We start from the raw sequence: 13,014 nt of genomic DNA, 5'->3' as shown, positions 1-13,014 counted from the left end.
CAAACAAAAACAACCCTGTTATTAATATCTAACAAAACACAATAAAATGTCATGCAATAAAATGTCATAACCATCCTTGCCAAGTTACCACATGCAAATTTAAGGGTCAAGCATCTCTTTCCTACCTCCCCACTAACCCTCCCACCATTGCTGCCAGGTATATAGAACACTGAACTTATCTCAAAACAATCAGTAATAAATTTCTTCTGGAATTTGTTATATGTGTTTATATGCATAAATATTTTTCCCATATGAGCTTCATGTTTTCCCAATCGCAAATTAATACACCTAGAAGGCAGGGATTTACAGAGAAAATAGGACAGAATATTGAAAACTGGGGTTGTCCCAGAAAATCTGGAACATCTAGTCATCATTTTAATGGACCAATTAAGTTTGGAAAGGACAAAGAATGTAGCTAAATCCTTAGGGTTCTACTTTGGTCCTTAGAGAGGCTATTTTAAATGTTGTTTTATGAGATTTTCATAGTATAGTCACTGAGGAGAATTATTTTCACTTAATTTATTTCAGAATATTTCTCCCTACAGTTTTTAATATTTTATCAAGTTACTCTTTTTTTTTTTTTTTTAAGATGGAGTCTGTCTCTGTCGCCCAGGCTGGAGTGCAGTGGTGCCATCTCATCTCAGCTCACTGAAAGCTCCGGCTCCCGGGTTCACGCCATTCTCCTGCCTCAGCCTCCCGAGTAGCTGGGACTACAGGTGCCCACCATCATGCCCAGCTAATTTTTCTATTTTTAGTAGGGACAGGGTTTCACCGTGTTAGCCAAGATGGTCTCGATTTCCTGACCTTGTGATCCACCCACCTCGGCCTCCAAAAGTGCTGGGATTATAGGCGTTAGCCACCGCGCCCAGTCTCAACTTACTCTTTTCAAAAAAAATTGTTTATCTTCATTTTCCATTTTAACTTCTCTTTTAGTTTCAGGTTTGTTGAGTATGTTTGATTCTATCTCTCTTTATAATCTTTAAATTTTATCTAAATATACCTTTTCCTTTTCTTTCCCATATCCCAGTATGACTATTTTCTTTACTGTTTTAAATTGAGTCAAGATTAACATTATGAACTGATTTTATATGTCATATTTTTTATAACTCTAAAAACATTTCTTTTGTTTTATTGTTTTAAATGTAACACAGGCCTTTAGATTTATATAAATAAAATTGTACAAAAATTAGTCTATACCAAGACCAATTTCTTCTACAGACTTTGAATTCCTCTAACCAACAGGCTCGTAAAAGGTCATGTCCATTACTCCCGTGGTTATTTGGCTGTCTCCAAGATATTCTGATTCTCTAGTTAGAACCTGCATTTGCTGGTAGAAATAATAAAACTATTCATTTGACAGCTGAGAAAATATAAAACCACTGTGCTGGCTAACCTTTGGGCTCTGTCAGAGAGACAGACACATCTGTCCTAATTAGCATTGCACCTGAAAAACAAACCACTGGGTTACGTATATGGTGATATTTGCTTGACTCAAGTATGATTTCCAAATCACTGTCTTCTGGAATCCCGCAAATGGCAAATTGATAAAAGAAAGCTTACTGAATGTAGATTCTTTCAGAGGGCTTGAACTGGAGCTGCTGGAGTTATCCGAAATGTCCAATTCGTCATCTAGCTCTGAATATATATCTGCACATGAATTAAAAACAATAGAAACGCAAATGGGTCTTGAAACAGGAAGGAGTCCAGAATGCATTCATGCTTACACACTGCCACTAGCAGTACCTTTCTCTGTATTTTCCAGGTTGAAGTTATCATCTGACAGGATTTCGTCACAGGCCCTGTCTTCGTCTTTACCATAGGAGGCCTGGAAGCCTTCGGGGGGCAGGTCTGCACTTTCTGAAAGTTCACTTTTCAGGCTGGCTGCCCCACTGCTGCTGCTACTCAAGCTTGCCTTCTCAAAGGTCTCCTGGAAAGAGAAATTCAGTTTTTCATAGCCTCTTTCTCCATCCTTCCTTCTATAGGACCTAAATCTTGTTAGAACGTATATTAACTGCTTCAAATATCAATATAAATGTTTGATGCAGAAGAAGCATCAGTAGTTCCACCTACACACCTGGTTCACAATCTGTTCGGTCCATAAATACAGAAAGATGCAAGTCTATAAGCTACATTGGATCAAAAAGGAGGGAGGTGGCAAGAGTGCTCAGTAGAAAAGGCCCATACAACCCAGTACAGGTGGCGGGGGGTGGGGGCAAATTTACTTCTAAGAAATAGACTACATCAATTTAGGAGAAATTTCTCTTCTTTAAGTTTTTTCAAAAATATTTGCTATCAAATCCTCTCAGTACCATAGCAAATAAGCAAAGCTTATTCTCTTCAAAACTCCAGGAAAATTAGTAGCAGACAAAGCCAGGCCATGGAGAGTGAGTGGCAAGGTCTTCCAAAAAAAGAAGGGCTACAGAGAACAGAACTTACAAACCACTTGGGACTCTACACTACTGCCTGGCTTGAACACTCCCTGTAGAACCAGCCACAGTATCCTCCTGAATCCTCCAAAACAGATGGATGCATTTCCATTATGATAGCACTACAAAGTCATCAATCTGGTTGTGCAGTTCCACATTTCCCTCAATAATAGTATTAGAAAATGCAAAAATTATGTCTCAAGGGTCAATAAAAATAAATTAATTAATGCCACTAATGCCGGAAGTTTTCGTTTTTCTAACAAAAAGACCGTGTGGAAGGAATGACTATGAATCAGTAAAAAATACCACTTGTTTCTTTACCCAAGCAACTCTAAAACCTAAGACGTTCATTGTGTGGGACTATTTGCAGCAAGTGTGAAGAGCCTTCTTAGGCTGTGGGGCTAAACAGCGCTGACAAAGCAAAGCTACAGAACAGGTAGACAAAAAGACAAAGAAAGGCCATGATGGAGGAAAGGATAACAGGCAGAGAGTGTGAGAAGAAAGAAAAAGGTGCATTTATTGAAGGGGAAAGAATTCCCTCTATGAATTGCATACAAGATGATTTACTCGCAAATTACCTAGCACTTCTTGACTAAAAGGCCCCAATGACGCCCATTTGAGAGACAGACTTATTTTATTTCAGATGTATGTGCTTTTTATTTTTTTCCTACAGTTAAAATGACACAGCTTCAAGGCACAGGTTTCTAAAAACTCCGTAAAAATAGAATTTGCAGATGAAGTAAACCTAAGTTCTTAGGGATAACTAGAGTCAGAAGTAAACCTCTAAAAGCTTTCATATGTTTATGTTCTGTACGTAAGATGAAAAGATTTAAAAAATATTAAAAACATTTGTGCATTGCAAACTGTCTGATCAATTGCTGTTTAAACTTTCGTTTCCCTGAGATTCTTTTCAGTGATTCTTCAAAGTTTCACCAAGCTCCTTGTTTTCTTGAAGTTAATTTGCAGGTGAAGGAGTATTTTAACTTTGATTTTCCATAATTAGTACATCAAATGTTCAAATGTGGTTTTATGACTTTGAGGTGCTAATTTCTGCTTCTGAGGTCCACCCTGGTTGGCTAACTTACAACCTGAGATGGGAAATGCTTTGGCCACTCTCCGGCAAAAGATATGTGCTACTCAGAAATTTTTCCAATGCCTAAGGCTAGTATGGGGCCTTTAAGGCCAGCCTCAGCTCTGCTACACTCAACCCCTGATACCAAATCCAGGAGCTCTTTCTAAGGCTCAAAACTTTATTGCAAAACCAACTCAACTTCTTCCATGCCTTCCTCTTTTCTTGGTCCCAAACCACAAAACCCTTCTTCCTCTAACTATCCTCCACTGAAGTCATTAGAAATTTGCATAGAAATAAAAACCCAATTCAAGGCCTTTTCCTTTTTATGACCTTTTTTATTTGAAGTAAATCATCTTCTACCCTATCTTGAAGACCACAACGGGCATCTGCAACCTTTTAAGGGCTTTACACCCAAGATATGTCAATGTTACCAAGGCTAAAAAAGATGAAGGAGAATTTTTGAATTGAGAAAAGTTTTTATTCTGTCGATGCAATTAAGACACTGGAATTCAAATATCTCTAAAACTAGCAAAACTTTAACAAAGGCTTCATTTCTCTTAAGAACAGTCATGGATAAAACATCAGAGGAAAACATTTTTCTTTGAACATATGAAGAGTCAGGAGAAGCTGGAGTCCCCGCTGAAAAAGGCAATTCGAGACTTAAGGAGGCTGGACTTGCAACCAAAACCCAAGAACCAATCGGGTCATAAATCAATAGTCACTTGTAACTGCCAAAATTTCATCCATGGGTAATAGACTGTTTGCATAAATTCTGATAAAGGGAAATTTACAATCTGAGAGAGATGCTTTTTCAGACTCTGTATGCATAAAAATATGATAATATAGAATGGATAGTTTTGATTTAAAATTTGTATTTCTAGACAGGACGTGGTCGCTCACGCTTGTAATCCCAGGACTTTGGGAGGCCCAGGCAGGCAGATCACGAGTTCAGGAGATCAAGACTATCCTGGCTAACATGGTGAAACCCTGTCTCCACTAAAAAATACAAAAAAAATTAGCCGGGCATGGTGGTGGGCACCTGTAGTCCCAGCTACTCGGGAGGCTGAAGCAGGAGAATGGAGTGAACCCAGGAGGCGGAGCTTGCAGTGAGCTGAGATTGTGCCACTGCACTCCCACCTGGGTGACAGATAAAGACTCCATCTAAAAAAAAATAAAAATAAAAATAAATTATTTTTCTATAACAATCCCTTGCAGCAGTTTTTTCTTCAAAAACATTGATATAATTTTTGACCTTGCCATAAACCATATGCCACACATTTTCCCTACTATGATTTCTGGAGTTTTTCATTGTGAGTATTTGAGTATCCATCTCTTTATAAAATTGTTCCTTGAAGAACTAGGGGCACTTTAGTCCCTTTTACATCCTTTAGTGCTTTGCACAATGCCTTACACATTGCAAAGGCTCAATAAATAGTTGAGCCATTAAGTTGTCCTCAGAAGACACATCCAGCAAGTACATTAAGCTATTAAAGGGATTTAGGCAAGAAAAAAGATAAAGCTTTTGGGGACAGAATTTGGCTGCTATCATCTTTTTCACTTTCTAATTACTAAGATTTTTCAAGGAGTAGGAGAGGGAGTTAACTAGATATTTTCGGCATCTGCATGCATCTGTCCTAGGAATGGACAGACACATTCTGGATATCAATACGGCAGCAAGGAGAATACAATGCAAATCAGACAATAAAATTATCACTGATATGGAAATCAGCACCATTACAGAAGATGCTTCCTGTCACCACGCTAGTATAGGCACAATTATGTTTAGCTCGATTTTGCGCATTATAATGTAATATTTTTATGTGTGCAGCAGATCATAATACATTTTCAGTGGAATAGCAATTCGAACAGTAACAGACTGACATTACCCAAATTAACTGCTACAGTAGGAAAATTAAGGGCATCTATTTTATTAAAATCAGTGCAATTTTTAAAATTGCCAGAATGTTAGTTTTAGAAGGAGAGAGAGAAAGAAAATCAAGAAATAAATGTAAAGGATAACACCAGTTACATCCTATAGATGCTTTACTTTAGAACTAAAAAATGCACTATTTCTTTGTGTTCTGAAATGTTCACATTCTATTAGGTATATTTTTACCCAGTTTTGTTAATAAACTGTACCCTTAAATATCTCCATTTAGTGCTACCAGGTGCTTGAAATTCATCCAGCTGAGGTGATCTTTTATCAGTGGCACACCGCCTTCTATACTTTTCATGGATGATTGCACAAAGAAAATTCAAACTAGGAGACAGGCCATTGACTGCATACTACTGTAAATAAACTTAGTCCCTACATTTTAAGGTATATTTTTAAAAATCAGCCAGCATGGTCAGATGATTAAGGAACCTTGTGGACTAGACCACAGCTGAGTGAAATGTTCACTTTAGTGGTGAGATAGGAAACTTTTCTCCAGGCCTCCCTATGGAAGACTTGGCTTTGCCACATCAGAGAGGTGGGCTGATAAAATAAGCCTGGTCTCCACTCCCAACTCAGTGGTAGAGGGAAATCTTTCAATCTTTGATCCTGAAAGTTAGTTTTGTTTACTTTTTAGAAGTAAAGTCTCATTATGTTGCCCAGGCTGGTCTCGAACTTCTGGGTTTAAGGGATCATCCTGCCTAGGTCTTCGGAGTAGCTGGAAATACAGAGGCACAGCACTGTGTCCAGCTTTCCCAAAATGGTTTGGATGATAACATCGTCTATTTTCATCAAGGAATCTTGAAGAATTTCCCTTCCCCCATTCTCCATATACAGTTAAGAGAGCAATAGTTAAACCAGAAAAACTGGTGTTTTGGGACCCTAAAAATAACTGATTTATATGGATTATATAATAAAGAAAATACGCTTTTTAGGTTGGATCTTATTTATTTTGAACTTCTTAAATATTTATACAAAACTAAAAATGTTACTGTCATGACATAATTATCTCATTATTATGATACTATCTTAATTAGAACTTCTTAAAAGCACTATTACATATTAATGAATTAGGGAATTAAATAAATTAATTAAATAAATTAGGGAATAAATTGGTCATTACAATTCATTGTAAAAATCCAGTATCAAATTTATTATGGCTAAAAATGTTTCACTGTTTTCCCATAACTAACCTAGTACCATATCAGAAATGAAAGGATTTTCTATCACTTTTAACTCAAATACAGGTTTTCTACTACAATACTATACTTTGTTAGTTATAATACTAACAAAGAGGAGAAGAAAAGCAATGTCATAATCTGAAATTATCGTATGTTAAGAATACAGAAGATCTGGTCCATCACAATACTGAGACCACCATGTTTTTCTAAGACGGTAGACTGACATGCCAATAGAACTAAATGTATATACGAATATATTCAAAAGCATTACAAACAAGGCCAGAATCAGGTAATTCTACTTAACATTTAAAAGAAACAATGGGGGCTGGGAGTGGTGGTTCACACTTGTAACCCTAGCACTTCAGGAGGCTGAGGCAGACAGATCATTTGAGATCAGGAGTTTGAGACCAGTCTGGCCAACAAGGTGAAACCTGGTCTCTACTAAAAATGCAAAAATGTGCCAGACATGTTGGCAGGCACCTGTAATCTCAGGTACTCGGGAGGCTGAGGCATGAGAATTGCTTAAACCTGGAAGGCGGAGGTTGCAGTGAGCTGAGATCGCAGTGAGCTGAGATCATACTACTGCATTCCAGCCTGGGCAATAGAGCAAGACTGTGTCTCAAGAAGAAAAAAAAAAAAGGCTGGGCGCAGTGGCTCATCACGCCTACAATCCCGAACTTTGGGAGGCCGAGGTGGGTGGATCACGAGGTCAGGAGATTGAAACTATCCTGGCTAACACGGTGAAACCCCATCTCTACTAAAAACACAAAAAAAATTAGCCGGGCGTGGTGGCAGGCGCCTGTAGTCCCAGCTACTCGGGAGGCTGAGGCAGGAGAATGTCGTGAACCCGGGAGGTGGAGCTTGCGGTGAGCTGAGATCGCGCCACTGCACTCCAGCCTGGGTGACAGAGTGAGACTCCTTCTCAAAAAAAGAAAAAAGAAAAAAAGGAAGAAACAATGGGCCAGGCATGGTAGCTCATGCCTGTAATCCCAGCACTTTGGGAGGCCAAAAGTGGACCGATTATTTGAGGTCAGGAGTTTGAGACCAGCCTGGCCAAATGGTGAAACCCAGTCTCTACTAAAAATATAAAAATTAGACAGGCATGGTGGTGGGTGCCTGTAATCTCAGCTATTCAGGAGGCTGAAGCAGGAGAACTGCTTGAACCTGGGAGGTGGAGGTTGCAGTGAGCCAAGATCACTCCATCCTGGGTGACACAGTGAGACTGTGTCTCAAAAAAAAAAAAAAAAAAAGAAAGAAAGAAAAGAAAAGAAAGAAGAAGGGAAGGGAAGGGGAAGGGGAAAGGGAATAGGAAGGGGAAGGGGAAGAGGAGAAACAATGTACAGAGAGCAATCAAGTGGGCGGGTTTTAAGAAATGTTTTGTTTCTCAAAAAAAAAAAAAAAAAAAAGCCATTGAAATTTACCAATGCTTAAGGAATTAAAGAGTATGGAATTAGACATTAGTGGTTATCAACAGGAATGAAACGCACAAATTAGAACCTCATTGACTGTTTCATTTTTAACAGCTACATAAGGAAAGGTCTAGTTCTTGTTAAACTGCACATTTTGCACATGTTGTCAAAATTCCAAACTGATTAATTGCCAGTAGAGAAAAGAATTAAAAGTCAAGAAAAAGAGTCAACATTGTCTTCACTGTCTTTTGCTTGGCCCACTGCAATCTCTTTTATTTATTTATTTATTTTTGAAACGGAGTCTCACTCTGTTGCCCAGGCTGGAGTGCAGTGGCGCCATCTCCGCTTACTGCAAGCTCCGCCTCCCAGCTTCAGGCCATTCTCCTGCCTCAGCCTCCCGAGTAGCTGGGACTACAGGTGCCCGCCACCACGCCCGGCTAGTTTTTTGTATTTTTAGTAGAGGCGGGGTTTCACCGTGTTAGCCAGGATGGTCTCAATCTCCCGACCTCATGATCCGCCCGCCTCCCAAAGTGCTTCATTCTTGGCTCTCAGTGGTTTGTTCCCACTCAGCAGCCAGCTATATCATTTTAAAGCCTAGTGGTGCCCCCTTGGCTTGCTCGGAACTCACATCACTCAGGTGCATGCCAGGGAATATAGCACTTGCATCTCCAACTGTCTTTCCCTGCTTCACTGTACTCTGGATACACAGGCCTCCTTGCTGTTCCCTGAGCTTGGCAGGCTCACTCCCACCTCAGGATCTTTGGGCATGCTGCTCTTTCTGCTACCAATGCTGACCCTTTAATGTACAGCTGACCCTTGAACAACATAGGGGTGAGGGACACCAATCCCCCATGCAGTCAAAAATCTATGTTTAACTTTTAACTTTCCAAAAACTGCTGACTAGAAGCATTACCGATAACAAAGTTAATACAATTGGTATGTCATATGGTAAATATAGTTTCTCTTTGTTGTGATATTCTTATTAACTTTTTTTTTTTTTTTTTTGAGACAGAGCCTTGCTCTGTCGCCCAGGCTGGAGTGCAGTGGCACAAACTCGACTCACTGCAAGCTCCGCCTCCCGGATTCATGCCATTCTCTGGCCTCAGCCTCCCGAGCAGCTGGGACTACAGGTGCCCGCCATCACGCCCGGCTAAATTTTTTTTTTATTTTTTTTTATTTTTTAGTAGAGACAGGGTTTCATCGTGTTAGCCAGGATGGTCTCGATCTCCTAACCTCATGATCCGTCCGCCTCGGCCTCCCAAAGTGCTGGGATTATAGGCGTAAGCCACCACATCCAGCCTCTCAATAACATTTTCTTTTCCCCAGTTTATTATTAAGAAAATCACAAAGAAGAGAAACTATATTTACTATTCATTAAGTGGAAGTGGATCATCATAAAGGTCTTCATCTTTGTCATCTTCATATTGAGTAGGCTGAAGACAAGGAAAAGGAAAAGGAGGGGTTGGTTTTGCTGTGTCAGGAGTGGCAAAGGCAGAAGAAAATTCATGTATAAGTGGATTCATGCAGTTCAAACCCACGCTGTTTAAAGGTCAACTGTATTCAGGTCCCTGCCCAAATGTCATGTAATTATAAAGCCCTTCACTGACATCACTATTAAAGAGCTTCTGCACAGCAAAAGAAACTACCATTAGAGTGAACAGGCAACCTACAGAATGGGAGAAAATTTTTGCAATCTACTCATCTGACAAAGGGCTAACATCCAGAACCTACAAAGAACTCAAACAAATTTACAAGAAAAAAACACCCCCATCAAAAAGTGGGCAAAGGATATGAACAGACACTTCTCAAAAGAAGACATTTATGCAGCCAACAGACACATGAAAAAATGCTCATCATCACTCGCCATCAGAGAAATGCAAATCAAAACCACAATGAGAGACCATCTCACACCAGTTAGCATGGCGATCATTAAAAAGTCAGGAAACAACAGGTGCTGGAGAGGATGTGGAGAAATAGGAACACTTTTACACTGCTGGTGGGACTGTACACTAGTTCAACCATTGTGGAAGACAGTGTGGCGATTCCTCAAGGATCTAGAACTAGAAACATCATTTGACCCAGCCGTCCCACTACTGGGTATATACCCAAAGGATTATAAATCATGCTGCTATAAAGACACATGCACACGTATGTTTATTGCGGCACTATTCACAATAGCAAAGACTTGGAACCAACCCAAATGCCCATCAATCATAGACTGGATTAAGAAAATGTGGCTCATATACACCATGGAATACTATGCAGCCATAAAAAAGGATGAGTTCATGTCCTTTGTAGGACATGGATGAAGCTGGAAACCATCATTCTCAGCAAACTATTGCAAGGACAGAAAACCAAACACCGTATGTTCTCACTCATATGTGGGAATTGAACAATGAGAACACTTGTACACAGGAAGGGGAACATCACACACCAGGGCCTGTCTTGGTGTGGGGGGACCGGGGAGGTATAGAATTAGGAGATGTACCTAATGTAAATGATGAGTTATTGGGTGCAGCACACCAACACGGCACATGTATACACATGTAACAAACCTGCACATTGTACACATGTACCCTAGAACTTAAAGTATAATAATAATTTTTAAAAAGCCTGTCTCCCTGTGTCTACAATCACTTTTTATTACTTTGCCTTCTTTTATTTTTGTTCATGGCACTTAAATATAGTTTTATTTATCTATTATTTGTCTTCCCTCACTATGAAGGAGGGAGTCTGTGGCTAGGAGAATACTAGAATAGGTCCCAGGAAAGAATAAATGCTTAATAAATTTTGTTGAATAAGTAAAATAAAAGACTGATTTTTAAAAAATGTTGCCAAGATTCTCCATGTTAAAACAAAGGGTAAAAATAAAAATTGCAGGTACGATTTTTTGAAGAAATTGACAAACTTATTCTAAAATTAATAAGAAAATACAACAGACCTAGAATACCCAAATCAAATTTGACAAAGAACAACAAAGTTGGAGGACTTACAGGGCTTGTTTTGAGACTTATTAAAAAGCTACAGTATCAAAAGATACAGAGTCTCAGTTAGACAGGAGGATAAGTTCAAGAGATCTATTGTACAGCAAGATGACTATACTTAATAACAACATATTGTATTCTTGAAAAATACTGAGACTGGATTTTAAGTGTTCTCACCACAAAAATGATACTATGTGTGGTAATGCATATGTTAATTAACTCAGTTGAGCCAGTCCACAATGTATATATATTCAAAACATCATGTTGTATACAATAGATATAATTTTTTGCCAATTAAAATTAAAATAAAACATTTTTTAAAAGCTACAATAATCAAAATGGTGTGGTATTGGTCTAAGAAGAGACATATAATCCATGGAACAGAATAGAGTTCAGAAATAGATCTGCAAGAAAGAGGAACGCTTGCACACTGTTTATTGGAATGTAAATTAGTACAGCCACTATAATGAATAGTATGGAGATTCCTTTAAAAACTAAAAATAGAAATACCATATGATCCAGCAATCTCACTGCTAGGTATTTATCCACAAAAAAATAAATCCACAAGAAAATAAATCACTATGTTGAAGAGATATCTGCATGCTCATTTTTATTATAGCACTATTTACAATGGCCAAGATTTGGAATCAACCTAAGTACCCATCAACAAATGAATTGATAAAGAAATGGGAAATTTTTCAGTCATAAAAAAGAATGAACTCATTTTCAACAACATGGATGGAACTGAAGGACATTATGTTAAATGAAATAAGCCAGGCACAGAAAAAGAAATACAAAATGTTCCTACTTATACGTGGGAGCTAAAAAATATCGAGTTTATGGAGACAGAGAGTGGAATAATGATTATCACAGGTTGGGAAGAGGAGAGGAGAGGGGGGATGAAAAAGGAACGGTTGTGTACAAAAATACAGTAAGATAAAAGGAATAAGATTTAGTGTTTGGTAGCAAAATAGGGTGGCTATAGCTAACGATAATTTATTGTATATTTTAAAATAACTAAATGAATGCAATTGGAATGTTTCTAACACAAAGAAATGATAAATGTTGGAGGTAGTTGATACCCTAATTACCCTGATTTGATCGTTAAACATTTTATACTTGTATCAAAATTTCACATGTACATCATAAATATGTACAACTATTATGTATCCATAATAACTAAAACTTTAAAATTTAAAAAATCTATAAACAAAAAAAGAAAAAGGTAAATAGATCTACATATATATTGTCAGGCAATTTTCAATAAAGATGCTTAGCAAAATCAATGGTAAAAGACCACACATTTAAATAAGTGATGCTGGAAAAACTGGATACCCAAATGTACACCAAAAAAGTCAATCTCCTCACTATTTTATACATAAAATTAAATCAAATGGGATCATGGGTCTAAAACATTTACAAAAACATAAACAATCCTATTTTTGCAACTTTGGGGTAGGCAACAATTTCATCAAAAAGAGACAAAAAGCACTGGCCACCACAGACAATTACATGAATAAGTCTTTATCAAAATAAAAATTTTCTGTTCATCCAAAAAATTCCATTAATAAAAAAAAAAACAGGCAAGCCATAGACTATACAAAATGTTTGCAATACATACATTTGACAATAGGCTCATTATCTGGCATATATAAAGAACTCCTACAAATCAACAAAAACAGACAAGTAATCCAATAAAATCACAGGCAAAATACTTGAACAGATATTTAACACATACACACAAAGATATATAAATAGCTAAAAATCAAACATAAATGTGCTCAACATCACTGATCATCAGGAAAATGCAAACTAAAACCAGAAAGAAGTATCATTACACCGCAAAGGCTAAAATTGAAAAGACTGACAGTACCACATATTGGCAAGGATGTAGAACGCCTGGAACTCTCATATACTGCTTCCGAAAGGGTTAAAGAGTACAATTTTGAAGAACTATTTGGTACTTTCTTTAACAGTTAAACATACAGCTACCTATAACCCTGAAATTC

The 13,014-nt window shown here is 37.9% G+C and overlaps 1 protein-coding gene across 18 annotated transcripts in view; it reads right to left on the bottom strand.

Moving 5' to 3' along the window:
* Nucleotides 1-13,014, bottom strand: part of LOC105488951 (NIMA related kinase 10) — a 271,931-nt gene that overhangs the window by 63,275 nt on the left and 195,642 nt on the right. For all 18 annotated transcript variants that reach the window (XM_071090789.1, XM_071090797.1, XM_071090798.1 and 15 more), the window contains 2 exons: nucleotides 1,744-1,927; nucleotides 1,561-1,647 (listed from right to left, as the gene is read on the bottom strand). In XM_071090789.1, coding sequence (XP_070946890.1) covers nucleotides 1,561-1,647; nucleotides 1,744-1,927 — 271 coding nt within the window. The remainder of the gene's footprint in view (nucleotides 1-1,560; nucleotides 1,648-1,743; nucleotides 1,928-13,014) is intronic.

This window comes from Macaca nemestrina, chromosome 2, assembly GCF_043159975.1.
Source record: "Macaca nemestrina isolate mMacNem1 chromosome 2, mMacNem.hap1, whole genome shotgun sequence".
NCBI classification, from domain to species: Eukaryota; Metazoa; Chordata; class Mammalia; order Primates; family Cercopithecidae; genus Macaca; species Macaca nemestrina.
This window is presented reverse-complemented; position numbering and strand designations above follow the sequence as displayed.